This window comes from Abrus precatorius, unplaced genomic scaffold (assembly GCF_003935025.1).
Source record: "Abrus precatorius isolate BTA unplaced genomic scaffold, Abrus_2018 Scaffold1, whole genome shotgun sequence".
Lineage (NCBI taxonomy): Eukaryota > Viridiplantae > Streptophyta > Magnoliopsida > Fabales > Fabaceae > Abrus > Abrus precatorius.
In genome coordinates this window covers 443,225-466,375 of record NW_020874291.1, presented here as the reverse complement: position 1 = coordinate 466,375, position 23,151 = coordinate 443,225, and the positions used below count along the sequence as shown (strand labels likewise).

Genomic DNA, 23,151 nt, shown 5'->3' with positions numbered 1-23,151 from the left:
CCATTCTCGTTGGATTTTGATGTGTACTAGTACTAATTTCAATCAAGATCAAAGATGCCAAGTGCTTTTTCATTCTATTATCTTGGTGGTCTTCAAAAAAAGAAAAAAAAAAATCTTATTTTGGTTCTCAGAAGTATATTTTTTATTTAGATTTTTACGAAAAAATATTGGTTTAATCCTTTAAAGTTTTAATTTTCTTTAGGGGTTCATACTTACCAGCCACCACTACATTATTTTCATGATAAAAGATAATAAATTATGTTTCAGAAATGCTTAAATTACTCAATTTTTGAAATATTAAAAATTGCACTATCCTATCTTTTAATTTTGAAAATTATACTCATTAAAAGTTGAAATGTACTATAAAATATTTTAACATAAATAAACGTCTTAATAATTGTAAATAATATAAATAAATCCTTCCTAAAATAATTTTTCGTTATGCAATATTTATAGTTAATGATAGCTAATTTCGAATGCTCTGTATTTAATTTATAATTTTAAAAGATGAAAATAAAATTTTAAACATCCCTACTACTAGAATTAGAGATTCATCCATCCAAAAGCTTTATTTCATATTCTAAAATCCTCAAGTTGATGGAAAGAATCAAAACTAATTTTCAATTATGCTACAATCACAATGAGAAAAATTGGGCCTATAAACCTCATTTAAGTTAAAGTAAGTTTAAGTGTGACACCTATGAATTAGGAATTTATTTTTTTTTGGTTTGAACAATAAATCAATTTTTATAAAAAAAAATTAATTTTGATATACTATTAATATAAATTTTTTATATAATTAATTAATTAAAAATTCATGAACATAATTTTCAATTAATTTTTTTTTTTACAAGTATAAGGTTTTTAAGGCATGAATTACTCTCCCTTTGCAGATTCCTACAAGAACTTTTATACTGTTTAGCAATTCTCTTATTTCATTAACCTCTTCTGGGAGCTTTCCTTCATCATGAAAGCATTTAATAACATAGCAAACCTCATTCTTAATTGTCCTCCAATATTTTGGTAAGAGAGGCCATTCAAATCATCAGGAACCACTTAATCCATAGATTTTTTGTGGGGGCACAATGAAAGCTTAACCTTTTGTAAAAGAGATCATTCACCTAGAAAAGTTACCTTTTGCATCGTTTTTTTTAGTTGCATTGCCTTTTTTAAATAATTTTTTAGTGTGTTTAAAAATTCATTTAGAATTTTAGTTTTGGGATATACACTCTCAATTTCAATTTAAGTGACTTTTACTATTTGATCTAAACTTAATAAGTGATATATAATTTGAGTCTTGGATATAAAAGTATTTTAAATACTTAGAAAAAGAGTTTTGTTATTTACAATAATTGATGTTTAGTTTAAAAATTGTTTTTTTAGGATACATGTGATTAAAAATAAATAAATTAAATAAAGTTTTATTAGAAAAAGTTATATCAAGCTTTGAGATTTTAATTAAAAAAAAAATTATTTCAATTATTCTACCCAAATACATAATGGATATAAAGATTTTTTAATGTTGTGCAAGTCATTATTTTAAAAAACAAGCATAATGCATAGTGAGAATAATTTAGTAAAATTATTATACTAACTAAGATATTTATTATTTTTCTTAATACTAGTGAAAAAAAAATCATAAACACAAATAAATTTGAAATAGAGGGAGTAAATTTATTTTGAAAATAAATTTTTGGAAGAGTGATTAATTCACATAAATCAAATTTTTAATTAAATTATTAAAAAAATCCAGAATGTAAATAACTTCAGAATTAAATTTTAAAAATTAAAAAAATATTTCAATTGATAGAATAAATGGTATAATCAATCATTTCCTTCATTAAGTAATAATAGTGAGTTCTTCAGTAAGCCAGTTGAACTCCATATTTCATTGGGCCTACAAATACAATCATGGTCCAATACATTCAAAATCCAATAATGCTCAACAACACACCCACTTGAACATAAAGGATAAACAACCCAACTTGAAAGCATGGACTTCTTGTTGACACAAAAACCAAAAATCATGGAAATTATATATTTTCAATAATGAACTTGGACTAAAAGCACATAAATAAAGAACTTTATTGGCCCCAAATAAATACTCAAAGCTATCTTTTCAAGTTAATTAGTCGAATTTTGCTAGCAAATGAGAACACTAACTTGAAAAGTTCTAGAACTAAACTAGCTAAAACTTTTCCTCTTTATATTGATAATCTTAATATATTCATGTATTACTTAAAATTTAATTGTAGTATAAATCAATTTGCACTCTTGATAAATTTAATTTATAGAGACTTCTCTTTTTAATGTTTCAAAATAATTTACCATCGTTTGAGAATGATCTATTTTCATATTACAAACATTTTGTTGGTTAGTACTAACATTAGGTTGGAAAAGTAGAAAGTAGTGGCATAGACCATTTCCCAATCACTTCATGCTTATAATAAGAGGCTCACTTCACGTAAAAAAGTGATTTGGAATAATAAACGAAATGCAAGGTGGAGGTTGTTTTATTTTTGTACTTAGTTTATCTTATCAAGGGTGTCTTGATGTTAGGTTAGTTATGCCTAAGATAAGGTTTGATTCACTTGTTTCTTAATATTAATTTAAAACTAATTAAACAGATTTTTAAAAACAATTAAAATGCAAATTTTTTGTAACCAAAAATTAAAATTAAACCCACCTAAACAATCAAATTAATGCAAAAACAAACAAAATACCAAATTGCAAACAACAGAAATAGAAACATAGAATTGCAAAGACATAGACCAGAGTTTACAAAACAAGAAAAAATTAATTTGAGCAGAATAAATAAACATGTAAAATAAAATTAACAACTCTTAAAATGATTTAAAATTGAAATCGTATCTACGACAACAACGCCAATTTGATAGGTTGATTCACAAAAATACATATTAAGTTAAATTTAATTTTAAGTTTTTAAAAATGAGAGTAAATTTTGGAGGTTTGAAAACTTCAAATTAGTTAAATAAAATTATGAGAAAAATTAAATTGAATAAAAACAAATTAAGAAATATCAATTCATGAAATACTAAATGTATGTAACTCTGATTATCATAGTATCTAAAGATTTTAATCTGCGTTTGAACAATCACCCAATTCAATTATTAATTCAATCAAATAACCTAATTGAATATACAAATTAAATCAAATTGTCATGTAACACAATCCACATTAATTATCAAGAATATCACTCGAGTCTTAATTTAAATTTTAACCACAAAAAAATTAATCACAATCTTATTACACAAATATGAGATTAGAGAAAAAGAAAACAAAATTGGAGTAATTTGGCCAGAAACTCAAATAAGATTTACAACATATGGATTTCATAAATTGAACAGAATGTTTAGCTTTCCATCAAAGCACTTAACCAAATGGAGAATGAGAAAATTTGAGAGAAGGTAAAAATAAGAATTCTTATTACAACCACATCTCAAAAACTCAAAGTGTCTAATCACACACACTAATTTAAAACCTTATTAGTCTATTTATAGGTTCTAATTAAGGTAAATTAGATGGCCAAAATTTGGACCTCAATTATAACTACATGCCTAAATACAATTATCTAATAACAAAATATCCAAATGCAATCTCGCAACAATATTTAACAAATTTGTTTCAACTTCAAAAAATTATAAAAAATAAAAAACAACTCCAAATCTAGTAATTTATATATGCTCGAAGCCTTGGATATGTAAAATCCAATGTAATTGGAATCAATAAAAAAAAAATATCTGTAGAAAAATGTATGGCCAAAAGAGTAGTTAAAGATTAAAATAACTAAAAATACAAAATTAAAAAATTTATTTGTAACAACCACAATTTTTTTATATAACTAAAAAATGGTAAAAACTCTAAAAATAAAACATATAAAAAATATTTAAAAATTAAAATAAAATTATAAATATAAATATAAAATATATTATATCAGACTGACGTAACTTGTTTGAGAATAATTGTAATACTCCTTTAGTTTAAAATAGAAGAAATTAGGATATAATATTGTAGTCCAACAATAAAAAAAATAAAAAAATTCAAGAAAAGACGAAATAACATTTCTTTTACAATTGCATTAACATTCTAACTAACTGGTTATTCACTAAATATTTTAAATTTAATTATCATAATATCATGATCACTTAAACTTTTTTTTAATATTTTTTTGCCTTTAATATATTAATATCAATATATTAAAGATATTGAATTAACAAGACTAGACCTTAAACTTTAAAAAACAATAATAGAAGTATCATTAAATTATACATGATAATTTTAATCTTATCCAACACATTGGAATAACTTTGAAGTAAAAGAGGACAAAAGAAAAAAAACATGAGTAACAATTTAAATTACTTTCAAACTCCAATGCAAAATCTACATTTGGAGGACACCACAAAAGCATCATAAATATAATTCATTACATTTTAATCTTGAAAAAAAAAATATAATCCAATTCATGGTATTAACTTCAAACCATTAGTTTTGATAAACTTGATAACATATAAAGGGTTCAGCTCCTTCAAATGAAAGCTTCTAAGGTGAAAGAACAATGTAGTAGCCTCATTGAAATGAGTGTTGTGAAGTGACACCATCACAGTAGCAAGAAAATATCAATAAACACGTCCATCAGCTAATTTACCATCTGTGTAGATTAAAAAACAAACAATGTCATCAATAAATTAGTTCAATAAAAGACAATAAACACTAGTTTGTCACAACAAAAAATTTTAGAATTTTAACAAAATAAAAATTCATTTAATTGAATTAAATTGTAAATGAATTTGTAAATTAATCATATGATTTAGTTTGTAAATTTTGAATTTGAAAAAAAAAGGACAATAAATTAATAAATGTTGTATGTTTAATGAAAAAATATAATTTTTAATTATTTAAAATTAACCATAGGAAGTAATTTTAATACATTAATTAGACGTCTCAAAATATGATTTAACACGAAAAGACTGATCCACAAACTATTATTTACGTAATTATGTTGTTTATTTTCTTAGGACTTAGCTCAGAAAATATAAAATATAAAATTGCTTTATTTTCATTACTTTAGAAATTGTTTTTTATAAAAATATTTGAAGGCTTTACCTTTGGAGGAAGCGCTCATACTATTATGACTTGCTCGCTTATGCGTATGACAGGAATGTGAGCAATCTTTGAGAAGTGCTTCCCTTTCTCATTTCTATACCTTTCTTCTAGCAATGGACAACTCCCTATCCACAGTACTTCAAGAGACGATGGCAGTTGTTCCTCTGGCAATGACTCAAGCCATACACAGTCGTAGAGATGAAGCCTTTTTAGGGAAGGGAGATGTTGAAGCCCTGTCCCTTCCAACCGCTTTAAACGACGAAAACTGGATAGACACAGAGACGTGAGAGAAGTGGGCAGTGATGGCTCCCTCAGCAAGGTGTTTACCACTTCTTCATCCCTCAAACCCTTAAGATAAAGTTGTGACAGAGGAGGGAGGCGTTGGAATTGGAGACCTGAATGTGGTTGAAGTATTCCAACATCAACCTCAAGATACCGTAAACTGGAAGCCAAAAACCCTGGAGACAACGACCCTAGCTCTGGAAGGCTATAAAGCCTCAAGTATTGAAGGGCAGGGAGATCCATCTCTTCTGGAAGTGACCTAAGTTTCTTACAATTATGGACAGTAAAACGATTTAATAAATTAGGAGAGGCCCCTCCTCCTTTATTATCAATTGCTTCCAAGTTGGTACAGTCGTATATGTAAAGTTCTCGAAGAGCTGGGAAACAATCTAATGGAAAGGACACCAGCGAATCACAACTCTCCGAGATTCCAAGGTATTCAAGTGATGTGTATTTGTGCCATCTTTCATCACACACAAATTCTAACCTCTCACAGCCACCAATGTCAAGTGATTGCAATGACGTGGGCAAACCATCAGTTGGGAGGGAAATCGAAGACTTGATATTTCTGAGAGTCAAGTCTCGAAGGCAGTTGGCATTAAGTATCATTCTTGGCAAACACTGCAAGCTGTCACACTTTTCAATTGATACGAACCCCTCTAATTGGTTGCACCCTTCGATACGAACCTCTTTCAACCAAGGTAGGCGATTGGGCAAGTTTCCTCTCAACAAGGGACATTCGGATAAACACAAACTCTTCAGACAAGGAAAAGGAAAGTTGCTACCTTCACTTTCAAATGGTACCCACTCCTCCCACTCTAACATTTCTTTGAACATGAGACTTTCCAACGATGGAAATGGCTGAAAGGATGGGCAACTTGCAATGCTGCAATAGAACTCCTGACCAACTGTCTTCAACATTGTCATCCTTTCAAGAACAAGCTCTTTAAGAGAAGGCAATTGTCCAAATGGCGGAAGTAACACGCAATAGTTGCAGTCACTGATACGCAGGACTCTAACATTGCAATATGAAGAATCACCGATCCATTCTGGAAATCTTGTGCCGTTGTAGCATCTGATGCTCAGTTTCTTCAACATGGTTGATGGTTGCAGGTTGTCAAGTACAGCTTTTTCAGTTTGTGAATCTTGTGGGTCGCTGCCCCACTCCAGCATAAGCTCCTCAATCTGCTCTTTGTTCTTTAATTTGGCTTGAAATGCATAGCTAGGATCAAAATCGTGCAGCTTCAAAATGGAAAGCTTACTCTGCAGACACGGAAATTTTCTTAATTCGCTAATCCTTAATCCATCTTCTTTGCCTACAATGAAGGAAGTCAATGTACGGAGATTTTGTAGTCTGTATATCTGTATTGGCATCTCCATCAAATTTGTGTCACTGATATCAAGATGGCGCAGATTGACCAAATTTCCTATCTGTGCTGGTAGCTCAACAAGAGATTTACAATTTGACAATTTCAAAGTCTGCAAATTGTAAAGCTTGAAGGTCGCATCAGGCAACCTTTTGACGGAAGTGTAGGAAAGGTCAAGATACCGAAGATGCACCAACATGTTAATTGAATTAGGCAGCTCAGTGATATTATTATATTTTGACAATGACAGCACTCTTAGGCATTTTAGTTTTGGCAACAAATCTTGTGGCACTTTGCTGGTTATGTTACAGTCCCATTTATCCAATGGTAGAAATGTCCGCAAACTCTTGAGCTTATAGAAGCCATCAAATTTTTTTGAGACATCATAACGGTTTCTAGAAAAAGTTAGATGGCGCACATTTTTTGGAATTTCTCTGCAATCCAGGTAGTGAGATCTTTTCCCTGAAACAAGTCTAGCTAAATCATAAATTAGGTCATGCATTCGGAACTTGTCCTCTGCAACAGCTTCGTCTTTCTGAATCAAGGATCTGGATAATAACTCTTTAAAGCACTCAGAACCAACTAATTCGAGTTCTTTCTCTGACGATTGTTGTAGAAGGCCTTCAGCCATCCATAACAAAATCAAGTCTTCCCTGTCCAACCGATGTTGTTTTGGAAAGATTGAGCAATAGGCAAAACATCTTTTCAAATGTGCTGGAAGATGAAGATAACTTATGCGCAAAGCTGGTAAGACATCATTGTGTGCCCATAATTTGCTGTTTAGAACTCTTTTCCATTCCTTTTCATCAACATCTGATCGCAAAAGACCTCCCAATGTTTTAGCAGCTAATGGTAGGCCATCACATTTTCTTGCAATTTGCCGACCAATTTTTTCTAGACTTGGATATTTGTCATAACCTTCATTTCCAAATGCATGATTTGCGAGTATCCTCCAACAATTTTCCTCTGACAGAGATTTCAGCTCATAAGTGGGAAATGTATGGGTAAACTTTGCAACTTCTGGTTGTCGGGTTGTCACAATGATCCTACTTCCCTTTTTCCCACTAGTAAAAGGAATTATCAATTGATTCCAGTCATTATAAGCTTCATTCCAAAGGTCATCAAGCACAAGCAAAAATTTTTTATCTTTCAACCTATTTTTTAATTCAATACGAAGAACATGTGGATTGGTACTATTACAATCTTTCGACGAGACAGACTCAACAATTTGTTCTGTTACCTTGAAAACATCATAAACGTCCGATACCCACACCCACGCTTTCAAATCAAAATGTTTCTGCACTTCACTATCATTATAAAGGCATTGAGCAAGGGTTGTTTTGCCCAGACCTCCCACGCCTAGGATTGTGATCACTTCTATATTATTAGACTTGGCATCAACATCAGATAGAAGCATCTTCAGTAACTTGTCTTTGTCATCCTCTCTAGCAACCACAACAGGTTCAACCAACGAATCTGTACTTTTGCTCCAAGAGACTCTCCTATAAACACTTTGTAAACCAAGAATATCCTTCTGTTTCACAACATGTTCTAGCCTTACAGCTATTGCTTCGAGCTTGGAATTGTGTGTTTTAAAGGGAGAAGAAAATAATGATCTCACCTGGGCAAAGCTTTTAGATTCTCCCTCCACTTTGTATCTCAAAGATTCAGTGTTGATTTCATCCAATACATCTTCTGCATCCAAGACAGCATCTTTCAACTCATCAAGCCATGTCTTCACAGCAACATCAGTGATCTGCTTCTCCTCAGCATCATTGAGCACAGCATTAAGTGCCCCAAGCTTTATCTTCAACTCATCCAACAGAGAAACATTGAGCCTCCTGCTGGCAAAAAAATCTCGAAACACTTTAGAAGTTATTCTATCTAACAAGATCTCCACAGAAGCAGAGATTACTGCCTCTCCTACCAGAGCCAAGGCCATTTCTTCTCTTGTTTTGCAAACTGTCTCACAACTCTAAATCTCTTACTAACTGCTGAACGAGATACACATACGTGGTGGTGAAATTTTGAAGTATTACAGTGCTGAAGTCTAGCAAACAATGTTTTGGTTTCACACACTGTCTTAAGCGTGTGAACATCTTTGTTTTTTTTCATTTGTTTTTTCATAAACGTTGACTGACCAAAAGCTATGCTAATGGTTGTATTTGTAGTCTAAGTGCAAGTGTATTTTTTTATTTGCTTAACAACTATATTTCTAACAAAACTTTCTAAATATTTTCATTTTAAAATTTTTATGATGTAAGCTAATTCAAACAGTAGTTAAGTCTTGATTTTAATCTCACGGTTTTTAGTTAATACACGATCCATCGAGTAGGTAACATATGTTATGCTTTTTCCTAATAAAAGTTTTTTTTTTTTTGGTCGTAATTCCAAAAAAAATGCCTCCTTCCTTCTGTATTTCTTTACTCTATCATTTAAATATAACATGAAATATTTTTAGATGCCCCAGTAATGCTACTATTTTTATTTGCTTTTGGTTGTACGAACTAAGCAAAATACAGAAGTTGAAGACTCAATTTAAAAAAGGGATTTTTTTGCTATAATCAATACCAAACATTGTTATTTTGTTAAAAGTGACCACCTAACCACCCACTTTGCATTTCAACCTCTACCATATGGATTCCAGTGAGTATAGAGCATAACAGTAGTTGGAAAAATCCATCGTACTAAAATGGTAATGCTATTTACTGGGTTATATCACGAGAATTGGTGGCATTCGGCAATATCAAAATTCAACTAATATAGGCAAAAATCAGAAAAAAAAAAGAGTTCTGACAGGCTGTTTAAATTTACATAAGTAAAAGTTAATTATACAGTTTATATAGATTTTTTAACTTTAAATTGAATAAATATCACAGTCAGGACAAAGTTAAGTCACTAGAGACTTCAGTTTAGTAATCTATTCAGGTGTTCCACGATCCATATCATATTCTCAATTTTTAGAAGTCTTCTTAAATAACAAAATAACAAAACTACTGAGATAAACATTAGATAATCTCATGATCAATTGATACATAATGAGTAAACAGAGTAGATATGATGTCAATAAGAGTGATTATTGAAAAACAAACATTCATAATTGATACGTCTATATTTTAACCTGCTTTTTATAGCTATATATTTATATTTAGTCTTTATTTTATTTAAATTTTGTGCTGATTTATATATTAATTTTACAGTTTAATATAAAAAAATTACAATTGGGTTTAACTCCATTTTGGGCTCAAATTAGTTATAAAATAGAGTTTTGCAGTAGTTAACAAGCTTAGATCTTAGAAGCAAGAATGAGTTGTTTCAAGACAATATATGATTATGCTTATGACCTTGCACGGTGTGCTAGTTTGTGGCAAACGCAATTATGAATAGCTTTTATGGTTTTCAAACCCTATTAAAAAGATACATCAAATATCAAATTTGACACCTTGTCCTTGATTTGTGATACACCTCTCATCTCTCTATGATCCTTTGACACACTTTTGGCGAAATTTTTTAGTTTAAAGTGGTCTTACTTAAATATTAGAAACTCATCTCATCTCTATTTTACTATTTCTTTTAATTATAAATTTGTTTATGATTGTTTTAATTCTTTTCTTTAACATGAATAACTAAGTTCATAGTTAAAGCTACAAAAAATCTTGTTCATAAATTTATAAGATTTTGAAGTTTGAATCTAAGTTTGATTTTCATATGCTATTAATGTTTATCCTATTACGGATAATTGTATAACCTTTATTAATTATATTGTCAGGCGACCGTACTTTGATTAGTTAATGGATCTATAGAATAAAACACGACAAAGGGTTAGGTGTACCAAACCAATATTTCTCTTCGAATTGTTATTAAATTAACAAGTTCATAAATATTTTATACTTTCTTGAATTAATATCTTGTATGACCGTTGTGGATGTTAATTTAGAGAAAATAATATTAATATTCTATGACGATTGGGTATTGACATTAATTGTATGAATGATTAGTAATTACAATGAAATCAGATTTAAAGTTAAAAAAAAATAACATAAAGGATTGAATGAAAAAATTAATTTTGAAAACTTAATTTAAGAACTCTATATTACTTTTTTACATATATTTGCCCACCCAACAATAATGCAAATGTTAAAAATCACAAATATGAAAAAAAAAGTGAGTTTGCGTTGTTCGTTAATTTTTTTTTTCTCATCATTTTGCTAATGATATTTTGGATAATTTTATTTTTTAACCTTTGAAAATGCAAATGTTATCTAATTCCTGAAATGCTAGGCTTACAGTGCTAAGAAATTCTGGTTCTCTACTTTCACAAGAATGCGTTGTACCTCCCGCCCCAGTTTATCCAACTTAGATTGTGATGTATCAAACTTGCAACTTGTAATTAAAATTTTCCTCTTAGTGATCGTAAGATCTTATCTTCCATTGAAATTTGCCTTTTCTGTTTTGAGTTAAGAGAATAGATAGTTTATGTCGTGAGGCTTTTTTTTTTTCCTTGTTTAACTCTATAATATATATATGTTGAATTTTACTTTTCCTACTCTTTGTTAAAAGTCTCAGTGATAAAATAAAATTCTTTGGAGAATCATCTTCTTAGAAACATATCACAAGGTTATATTTGGAAGTTGTTAGGAAAGAAAGGAAAAAAAGAAGGATGAATTTTTTACCTTTCTTATAAGGAGACCCAGCTGAGAGAAAGGGAATTTCTTGTAATAATCAATGGCAAACACTATTATATTATTTCATCAAAAGTGACCTCCGAACCACCCACTTTGCATTTTAACCTTTTTAACGTATGCTTCTTCCCTGAGATTTCAAGCGAGTATAGAGCATAAGAATAGTAGCTGGAAAAATGCATTGTACTAAAATAGTAATTTATTGGGTTATGTCATGAGAATTGATGGCATATGGCAATATTAAAAATCAACTAATGTGGGAAAAAAGATCAGAAGAAGGTTTAGACAGTGTTTAAATTCACATAATTAAAACAAAATAATTATATAGTTGATCATGTGGAGTCAGATATTTAAGTCTAATTTGATCTCAATTAAGACAACTTAATCATGCGTAAATTCATCCATGTTGTGACGCTTCTGACAAGTAGTAGTTTTGTTAGACACGTAATGATTCACTGGCCTTAATTACACAAGACGCATTTTCATACCTTGACAAAATTTATTTAGCTTAAACATCAAAGTGTTTCTTGCAAGAATATTTTTTATAGGAGTCTTTGATGAGTTTTAGATCACCTTCAACCACTGTAGCAAATATTAGAATCAGGCCAAAATTAACTTCTCAGGGTTTAGGGTTTAAGGATTGATCGATAAACTCAAGGTCAATAGATAAACAATGAGTAAATAGAGTAGAACATGATGTTGATATCTTATAAAGAATTGTGGCTTTGGGGTTCTGTGTGTCTTCCTGTTTTTCCATTCTCAATGTAAAAGACACAAGAAATCTTTCCTTTGGGGAGAAGAGTTTCAAAGCTGGTACAACATGAAAACAAAGGAAGCTAAATCAACATGAAACAAGCGTTAAATGTAGATGGTTAATGTGTTCCGCTGTTCATGAATTCCACGTAACCTTTTTAGAGACAAAATATTATGCTAAATAGTTCATTATTTTGGATAAATGTTACAGTAAAATGCAGTTAGAAATATGAGGCTAAACTTACTCTGGCGAACATGTTTCTTTCATATTTGTATTCCTATTATTGTTGTAATAAATTAATATATGCATTCCAAAATTATATATCATAAAGCCACATAAAACTTAAAGGTCACTTAAGTGAAAAAATCGTATGCCATACTAAAAAATTAATCATTTAAACAAAAACAATTTTAAATTCGCATTTTTACGTAAACTAAAGATAATATGGATCTAAAAAATATTATTTATTAAGATGCCTTAAATTTGTGTAACACTTGTGTCTCTTGAGTTTCAATTGATATTCTTCTTAATGAGTTGTAATGGAAAGTTACAAGTTGTTATGATGAGTTATGAGTTATTATGTACATAAGCTCTCAACATTTACAAAACATTCTTTTTGGATGTATTTTGTAGTGTGTATTCTAAAATTACAACAAGTGAAATCTCTCAATTTGTCCGTGGACCTATGTTACATTCACTGAACTACTTTAAATACTTATGTGTTCTTCTCATTACTATTCTTATTTATATGAGTATTTAAAAATTTAACAAAATAATAATTGTTATTCTTCCACTAATATTTTTTGTCCATATTAAATATTATAACATTTGAGTAGTTTAAGAGTGATAGAGGATGTCGAGTCACTATCAAAACAATTAAGTTTCACTAAGAATTTTACAGTATAGAGCTCAACCTAGGTCGATTCACAGGAACACATCTTTAGTTAAATTTAATTTTTGATTTTTTCAAAAAAATGAAAGTAAGGTTTTTGGAGTTTGAAAACTGTGAATTAATTAAATTAAATTGAGAATAAATTAAAATTAAGTAAAATCAAATTAAGAAATATCGATTTATATAATACCAAATGCGTGTAACTTCGATTATTACAGTATTTAAAGATTTTAATCCAGATTTAAACATTTATCTAATTTAATTATTAATTCAATCGAATAATCTAATTGAACTAGATCACGGATTAAATCAAATTATTATTTAATCTAATCTTATACACATCACTTCATTTACTAACTCATGGTAGATAGCATCACAAATTTGCATCAATTAAAAATTTAAACATTAAATTAATAATTTTACATTTATAGAAGTTTTATTTTGATTTATATTAAATTAAAATTTTTACAAATTATCACATCAATGTTTTGAAAGAGATTGACTAAAAAATTACTAGCTGAGATGTGAAACCTTGTTAATGATACAACAATATATAACAAACTAATAAATGGGAATATAAAGAAAAAAAATTACCCTAAAATAACCAAATTTCTGTTTGTAATACAATTGTTATAACTGGAAAAAACAAAATTTTCTAATTAGTAACACTAATCCCCCTTTGGCCTGGACAAAATATTTGCTGCATGGATATTTCTCTGTCTTGGGCTACTTTTAGGAGATTAATAGGGACATAATGTTTTAAATGCTCAAGTCTTATAAGGGGAACCGGTGAAAGAAAATTATACAAAACTTGATTGTTAATATTTACGCTCTTTATTCAATTGGTCAAAAATGAATTTGATGGGATGAAAGTAGGGGAAGCATTGAATGGAGTGTGAATGCTAAGTTACTTTTAAGAAGTTAAGGGGATAAGACTAACACACTAACAGCAAGAATCGATGAGAGGGACATTAAAGAGGTAATTTTGGACTGTGAAGGAAATAAGAGTCCCACCATATGGATTTCAACTTTAAATTCATATAACCTTCTGTGTTTCTTTGCTCTTCCATTTAAATATGTTTAATAACATTAAATATTTTTAGCTGCCTCAATAATGCAAATATTTTTATTTGCTGTTGGTTCCATGAGCTAAGCAAAATACAGGAGTTGATGGTTCAATTTAAGAAAGGGACTTTTTTTGCAATAATGAATGGCAAACAATATATTATTTCATTGAAAGTGAAACCCAACAACCCACTTTGCATTTCAACTTTTTTTTAATGTATACGTCTTCTGTGTGATTTCGAGCAAGTATGAGCATAATAATAGTAGTTGGAAAAATGCATAAACTAAAATAGTAATTTATTGGGTTATGTCACGAGAATTGGTGGCATATCGCAATATTAAAAATCAACTAATGTTGGGGAAAAAAAATCAAAATGAGGTTTAGACATTCTAATCAAGTCTTTGAAGAGCTTTGGATCACTCTCAACGACCGTAGCAAACTGTTTGAATCAAGAGTGTCACCAACCTGACCTTCCTGTACTAATCAATTTATATACATTTATAAATTTTAAATTGAACAAATATTAGAATAAAGCAAAATTAACTTTAGTTAAATTGAACAAATATCAATTTATTAGTTTTAGTTAGTTGCTCCATAATCCACATCATCTCAATTTTCCGAAGTCCTCTTATTAAGTACCAAGATCCTTAGATAAACTCATGGTCAATAGATACACAAGAAGTGAATAAAGTAGAACATGATGTTGATATCTGATAAAGACTTGTGGCTTTAGACTTCTGTGTTTCTTACTATTTTTCTATTCTCAATATAAAGAAACAAGAAATTATTCCTTTTGGGAGATCAGTTTCTATAACGTGCTTAATTTCTTGTTTAAAAATATATATAATTTATGATAAGGTAAGGGAAATAAAATAATTTTATTGTAAAATATGTGGTATGAAATTGTGACGAAATTAAATTTTTTCAGTCGATAAGTCTATCCATGAAAATTTACAAGGTCATTAAAAGTAACAAAATGTAAATTGTATTTTAACAATTAAATTTACACCGGAAACAACAAAGAAATAATATATATAACTGAATTTTATTTATATACACAAATTTAATATTTACAAATTGTTATCAAAATGCATTAGGACTTAAATTACATAATTACAATATCAAAATAGCTAAGTCTTGTTCACACTTAAAATACCAAGAGTCCAATTCTAGTCGTTATTACTGTATTTTTCTTCTATCTCAGCCAACTCTTTTAGAGTTAGGTCTTCATCTTATCCAAAATCACCATAATCAATCTCGACCTCAACACCCGTTACTCACTAACAATAAACTAGGTTAGTCTTCTAAGGAGACCGTGATCAAAGAAAGTGTATACATAATTTGTAGTTGCTAAAATTCTGATTATCCCTTTATAAATATATTTACACGGTAGTCAAAAGTTACATTATACTCTAATGTCATTTTTAAAATAAAAATATTATCTAATTCATTATCATAGTCTACAACAAATTTAAAATAACAGAACAATTGATTCTTCTCTAACTTCCATTTTAAGTAGGAAAAAAATCATGATACTTCTCTCATTTAGTTCTATATTAACTACTATGCCGGTTGTTGATCGTAAAATGTCTTCAAAATGTATTAGAACGAACTACTAATGGATGCAAATTATATTTTTTGGTAAATCGCGTTGAACAGAAACCCAAAAAGCTATACTTTGTTATTTATTCTATTAATGTTAATAGTCACTCTCTGTCTTAGGCAATGACTTTTGATCTTTTCTAGCCATTAATGTTAACAAATTTATAAGTTTACTACTAAAAATTTGTAAGGTTCCCACTTAATCAATAGCTTAAGCTAAAATTTCATGTTGACCTCAGTAACAGTGAATAAGCTCAAGTGATTGATTCAATGAACCTAACATGATATCTTTCATCCAATAATAGAAAGAGTGTTGAAAGTAGTATGAGAATGTGTTGCTGACACTCATTATTTATTATTAAACTTGTGAGTTTTTCTACAAATGTTATATTACCCAAGTCAAGAATCGTTTTCCAAAATCTTACTTCTGAAAGTCTCTGGAGATTAATCTGTAACCATGCTTTCATATATTTTAAGCCAATGCATTGTTCCGTTATGTTACCGATTACAGATTACTCAAGACTTATTAAGTTTCAATTTTAAAATATTCATGAGCCATAGTTATTGATTTACTTCTAAAATGAATTTTTTATTTTTAGTTATTTGTTGACAAAGATTTTGTATTCCTGGTGATTCTTTTTCTTGTTTTTATTATGCACTATTGAATGTGTTTTGGTTTTTCATAAATTTCTCATGTCTTTACTAATTGCTGCATATGGCCAGAACCAAATCAATAGCTTGGAACCTTGCAGACACCATCTTTGACAAATTTGAAACTTAAGAATTGGCATATTTAGCCCTAATCCTTACATTTTTTTTCCCTTATGTGAAATTTGACTACCAATTATAATTGTCCCAAATACATTGTAAACACTATTTTAGTTAATAAAAATTTAAAGTAATATTTATTCTTCAAATTTAAATTCTATTTCATAATTAGTCCACTAATTATTTAGTCCACCATTAGCAAAATTCATTAGCAAGAGATACCCAATAATTACAATTATATACTTCTTTTTTGTATGTATTTTTTTCATAAAGATACGTTACAACAGGTAAATTAAAAGATTTTATTTTAAAAAATCATGATTTACATTAATGTTATACAACTTCCATATTTTTTTAATAAGAGCCTTTCAACTAAATTACACAAATTTGAGAGGTTGCTAGAAGTAGGTAATGCATTGATTTTTGAAAAATTAATTATAATATTTCAAGTTTATTTCTAGTTAAAGTCAATTTCTTTTTATATATTAATTATTAAGAAGTTAAAAAGGTTTAATTGTTGAAAGACATATATGTGAAAAAATAATAAATGCTCTTAAAATTTTGTAAAGGACCCATAGGACTGGCAAAAAAATCTAAAAGTTTTTATTTTATATAAAATAGGCAGTTAGAAGTGTTTTACTAATATAATCCACATTAATTTTAAGAATTAGCAAATTAGGCTGTCCTCACTTTTTTAGTGGTTATCTAACTATTTATGCAGAAAGATAAATTCAAACTTATGCCAAACAATAAACTTTGAAACCCCCCTCTAGAAGCTTTTTATGAAGTTGAATAGATCATGTAAGTGCAAGTTAACTTACCTGGTGTTGCTTCATCCACCAAAATAAGCATAGGGTGCATTTACCGAAACACAAACTATTTTTAAAAATAGAAAACAAATAAGCTTTTAATTTGCCATAACATAAAAGTTTCAGAATTTTGTAAAAATAGCAATTCATTCAGTTGAATCAAATTGTAATTGAGTTTGTGAATAAATCATTTGAATTATTTACAGTTTTGAATTTAAAAAAAAATAAAAAGAGGACAATAAATTAATAAATATAGTATTTTTTAATAAAAAATATTATTTTCAATTATTTAAAAATAACCACAAAAACTAATTTGAACCCATTAATTACACGTCTCAAAGGTTGATAGGCAAAGTATTACTTACTTACGTGGTTATTTAGGACTTAGCCCCACTGCTCAGGAAATATAAAGTAAAAAATTGCTTTATTTATTATAGATATTGTTTTTATAAAAATATTTGAAGGCTCAGAATATTATGACTTGATCGTTTATGTATATGGCAGGAACGTGAGCAATCTTTGAGAAGTGTTTCCCTTTCTCATTTCCATACCTTTCTTCTAGCAATGGACACCTATTTATCCACAGTAATTCAAGAGACGATGGCAGTTGATCCTCTGGCAATGACTCTAGCCTTTCACATTCGTAGAAGCCAAACTCTGTTAGAGAAGTGAGATGTTGAAGCCCTTTCCCTTCCAACCACTTTAAACCATCAAATTTCCACAGCCACAGATGCTCGAGAGAAGTGGGCAGTGATGGCTCCCTCAGCAAGGTGTTGACCACATCTTCATCCCTCAAACCATTAAAGCAAAGATGTGACAGAGAAGTTAGGCGCTGGAATGGGAGAGCTGAATCTTGTCTAGACATAGATGATAGTATTCCACAATCAACATCAAGATCTGATAAACTGGAAGAAAACCACCTTGGAGACAATGACGCTAACTCTGGAAGACCACAAACGCTCAAGTGTTGAAGGGCAGGGAGATCCATCTCTTCTGGAAGTGACCTAAGCTTCTTACAATCATGGACAATAAAACGATTTAATAAATTAGGAGAGGCCCCTCCACCTTTATTAGTAATTGCTTCCAAGTTGGGACAGTTTTGTATCTGAAGGTCTCGAAGAGCTGGGAAGCAGTCTAATGGAAAGGACACGAGCGAATCGCTGTTATTGATTGACAAGTAATCAAGTGATGCGTATTTTTGCCATCTTTCATCACACGCAATTTCTAACTTCTCACAGTCATTAATGCGAAGTGATTGCAATGACGTGGGCAAACCATCAGTTGAGAGGGAAATCAAAGACTTGATATTTCTAAGATTCAAGTCTCGAAGGCAGTTGGCATTGAGTATCATTCTTGGCAAACACTGCAAGCTGTCACACTTTTCAATTGATAGTTCACGACAAGACAAGTTGTCAAGCAAAGATAACAACCCCTCTGCCCCCTCTTTAACACTCATTTCTTCAATTGATTTATTCCACTGCAGATCGCATGATTTTGGCTCCAGTCGGTTGCACTCTGTCATACTAACCTCTTTCAATGAAGGTAGACGGTTGGGCAAGTTTCCTCTCAACATGGGGCACTTGAATAAATACAAACACTTCAGACAAGGAAAAGGAAAATTGCTACCTTCACCTTCAAATGTTAGCCACTCTTCCCACTCTGACATCTCTTCAAACTTGAGAATTTCCAACAATGGAAATGGCTTAAAAGATTGGGAACGTGCATTGCTGCAATAGAACTCCTGACCAATTATCTTCACCATTCTCATCTTTTTAATGACAAGTTCTTTAAGAGAAGGTAATTGTCCAAATGGCGGAAGTGACAGGCAGTAGTTGCAGTCACTGATGCACAGGACTCGAACATTACAATATGAAGAATCACCCAGCCAGTTTGGGAAACTTGTGCCATTATAGTATCTGATGCCCAGTTTCTTTAACATAGTTGAAGGTTGCAAGTTGTCAAGTACATCTTTCTCAGTGTGTGAATCTTGTGGGTCACTGCCCCATTCCAGCATAAGCTCTTCGATCTGCTCTCTGTTCTTTAAATTTGCTTGAAACGCATCGCTGGGGTCAGAAACATTGCACAGATTCAAAATGGAAAGCTTACCCTGCAGATGAGGAAATTTTCTTAATTCACTGATCCTTAATCCATCTTCTTTGCCTACAATGAAGGAAGACAATGTCCGGAGATCTTGTAGTCTGCATATCTCTATTGGCATTTCCATCAAAGTTGTGTCACTGATATCAAGGTGGCGCAGATTGACCAAATTTCCTATATGTGCTGGTAGCTCAACAAGAGATTTACAATTTGATAATTTCAAAGTCTGTAAATTGTAAAGCTTGAAGGTCCCATCAGGCAACCTTTTGATGGAAGTGTAGGAAAGGTCAAGATACCGCAGAAGCACCAAGATGCCTACTGAATCAGGTAGCTCAATGATATTTTTGTATCCACGAAGTGACAATGTTCTCAGGCAACTTAGTTTTGGCAACCAAGCATGCAACACTGATTTGGTTAAGTAACATTTATCACGGTGTAGAGATTGTGGTAGAAAGGTGCGCAAACACTTCAGCTGGTACAAGCCCTGAAATCTTTTAGAAATGTCATAATACTGTCTAAAAAATGATAAATGGCGACCAGTTACTGGGATTTCACCGTCTTCAATGTAGCAAGAACTTCTTCCCGATACAAGTCTAGCTAAATCATAAATGAGATCATGCATTCGAAACTTTTCCTCTGTTTCAGCTTTGTCTTTTTCAATTAAGGATCTCAATAATAATTCATTAAAGCACTCTGCACCTATAGATTCCATTGCTTGACCTCCTTTGGATTGTTTCAGAAATCCTTCACCCATCCATAACAAAATTAACTCCTTCCTATCCAACAAATGCTGTTTTGGAAAAATTGAACAATAGGCAAAACATCTTTTCAGCTGGGCTGGAAGGTGAAGATAACTGATGTGTAAAGCTGGTAAAACATCATCATGTGCCCATAAGTTGCTGTTCTCAATTCTATTCCATTCCTCTGCATCAATTTTTGATCGCAGAAGACCTCCCAAAGTTTTAGCAGCTAATGGTAGGCCATTGCATTTTCTTGCAATTTTTCTACCAATTTCTTCAAGGTGCGGATATTTGTCATAACCTTCGTTTCCGAATGCATGAGTTGCCAGTATTTGCCAACAATTTTCATCTGTTAGATTCTTCAGCTCGTGAATGTGCAGTGTATGTGTGATCTGTGCAACTCTATGTTGTCTGGTTGTCACAATGATCTTACTTCCTTTTTTTCCACCGCTGAAAGGAGCTGTTAGGTGATGCCAGTCATTATACTTGTCATTCCAAAGGTCATCAAGCACAAGCAAATACTTCTTATCTTTTAAGTTGTTCTTTAGTTCAACACGAAGAACATCTAAATTAGTAATATTACAATCTTGAGATGTGATAGACTCGATAATTTTCTTCGTTACCCTTGAAACATCAAAATCATCAGATACCCACGCCCAAGCTTTCAAATCAAAATATTCATGCACTTTGCTGTCATTGTAAAGGTACTGAGCAAGGGTTGTTTTGCCCAGACCCCCCATGCCCCATATTGCCATCACTTCTATATTATTATTGCTCTCATCATCGTCACCAGATAGAAGCATGTTCAGTAACTTGTCTTTGTCATCCTCTCTAGCAACCACAACAGGTTCAACCAACGAATCTGTAATTTTGGTATAAGAGACTCTCCTAGAAACACTTTGCAAACAAAGAATATCTTTCTGTTTCACAAAATGTTCTAGCCTTCCCGATATTGCTTCAAGCTTGGAATTCATGCTCCTATAAAATTGATTAAAGGGGGAATAAAGTAATGATCTCACCTGGGTAGTAAAGCTTTTAGATTCTCCCTCCACCTTGCATCTCAAAGATTCAGTGTTGATTTCATCCAACACATCTTCTGCATCCAAGACAGCATCTTTCAACTCATCAAGCCATGCCTTCACAGCAAGATCAGTGATCTGCTTCTCCTCAGCATCATTGAGCACAGCATTAAGTGCAAGCAGCTTTATCCTCAGCTCATCTAACAGAGAAACATTGAGCCTCCTGCTGGCAAAGAAATCTCGAAACTCTGTAGAAGTTATTCTATCTAACAAGATGTCCACAGAAGCAGAGATTAATGCCTCTCCCACCAAAGCCAAGGCCATTTCTTCTCTTGTTTTCCAAACTGTATCACAACTCTAGATCTCTTGCTAAATGCTGAACGAGATACACCTCTGTTGTTGTGAAAATTCTAGGTATTATAGTGCTGAAGTTTAGTCAACGATGTTTTGGTTCCACACTCGCTGTTTTAAGCGCGTGAACATCTTGTTTTTCATAAACGCACCAAAAATTATGAACATCTTTGTATTACTATTTGTAGTCAAGTACATGAGTATTTTATAATTTACTTAATCACTATATTTCTAACAAAACTTTCTTCAATGAATATTTTCATTTTAAATTTACATTATGGTAAATTTTAAACTTTAACATAATGTAAAGTTTTTCATTTTAACATTTCTAAATTTTAAATTTCAGTTCATTATGGTAATAATGAAAATATTCATTATTACCATAATGAATAAATCTAGATCGCTTGTTTCATTGTGTTGGGTGTATGCATGAGCAATAGTTGAAAAGATAATTGAAAAGAAAAAAACATAAGAACACAACATAATCGAATTTTGATTCTTTTTACTGAACAAAATAGAACTCCGTCGTCAAGTTACAAGTAAATTGGGCATAAATACGTATGAATATTCAATTTTGTCTGGTGTAATTTTATTTTATTTTATTTTATCTCTTTTTTTATTTTTAAAGGAATAAATCTATCTAATTTAAATAAATAAATATTAGTATATATGTTTGCTAATTTTTTTATAATTAAATTTATCTCATAAATTTTTGTATGATAATAACTTGTTTTATAAGTACTTTATTTTTAAAATTTAAAGCAAAATATCATGATTCTACGGTAATAAATATATTTCCTTCTTAAGCAATTTTAATAAGGTAATAAAAATTTATCAATATTTTTGGATATTAGTTAAATGAATTTTTTAATTTAAATTAGTCAATGTTCATAAATTCTGAATATATTTACCAATACGTGATGAAGCTGATTTACATAACATATTAGTCAATTAGTGTAATACAATGCACTGATGTTTTTGTTTTAAATTTTTAAAAATTATATTAAAACAATTTTAAAAAATTGTTTTTAAAAAGAAAAATTTATTTGTTAGTTTAGTTTTAAAAACAATTTTAAAGATGAAAAAAAACTAATTTGATAAATTTATTTTTCAAATAAATTTTAAAAACTAAAGAAAACCGTATTTATTTTTATTTACTTTTTATTTATTATTTTAAATTAAATGAATATATATTTGATATTTAAATTTAATATTTTTTATTTACTCAAATAAATTTTTTATATTTAAAATAAAATATTGAATTAAAAAATTATTAAAACATCAAATTTTAATTAATACTGAACTGAAAAATATTATTGTTTATGAAGTAATACTTGCAATTTATGCATAGTTTAATAAAATATAAAAATTATGAAATATAAATTAATATTAAACTAAAAATAATAATTAATTTTAAAATTAAAATATTTTTTAATAAATAAATATAAATAGTATGAATAAGTAATATTGCAAAGAAAATAATTGAACAACACTAATACACTAAAATAAATAAATATGTCTAATAAAAATATTTTTAGCTATTTTCAAAAGAGAAATAGAAAAATTAAAACCAAAACACCTTAGAAGTTATTTTTGTT

At 30.0% G+C, this 23,151-nt stretch overlaps 2 protein-coding genes across 2 annotated transcripts; both read right to left on the bottom strand.

Annotated features, from left to right (window-relative positions):
- Positions 1-4,352: 4,352 nt before the first annotated feature.
- On the bottom strand, positions 4,353-8,715 carry LOC113857428 (putative disease resistance protein At3g14460). Its single transcript, XM_027489310.1, has 2 exons — positions 5,125-8,715; positions 4,353-4,669 (listed from the first exon to the last, which is right to left on the bottom strand). The coding sequence occupies exon 1, from the start codon at positions 8,713-8,715 to the stop codon at positions 5,140-5,142; it is 3,576 nt and encodes a 1,191-aa protein (XP_027345111.1). The 3' UTR covers positions 4,353-4,669; positions 5,125-5,139.
- A 9,047-nt stretch (positions 8,716-17,762) lies between these two features.
- Positions 17,763-21,586, bottom strand: LOC113856395 (putative disease resistance RPP13-like protein 1). The gene has a single exon (XM_027488199.1). It carries the CDS (start codon positions 21,524-21,526, stop codon positions 17,813-17,815), a length of 3,714 nt encoding a protein of 1,237 aa, XP_027344000.1. The 5' UTR covers positions 21,527-21,586; the 3' UTR covers positions 17,763-17,812.
- Positions 21,587-23,151: the final 1,565 nt, after the last annotated feature.

Bases quoted from the DNA above. Each gene is read 5' to 3' on its own strand.
- LOC113857428 (XM_027489310.1), bottom strand. From the start codon at position 8,715: ATGGCCTTGGCTCTGGTAGGAGAGGCAGTAATCTCTGCTTCTGTGGAG.
- LOC113856395 (XM_027488199.1), bottom strand. From the start codon at position 21,526: ATGGCCTTGGCTTTGGTGGGAGAGGCATTAATCTCTGCTTCTGTGGAC.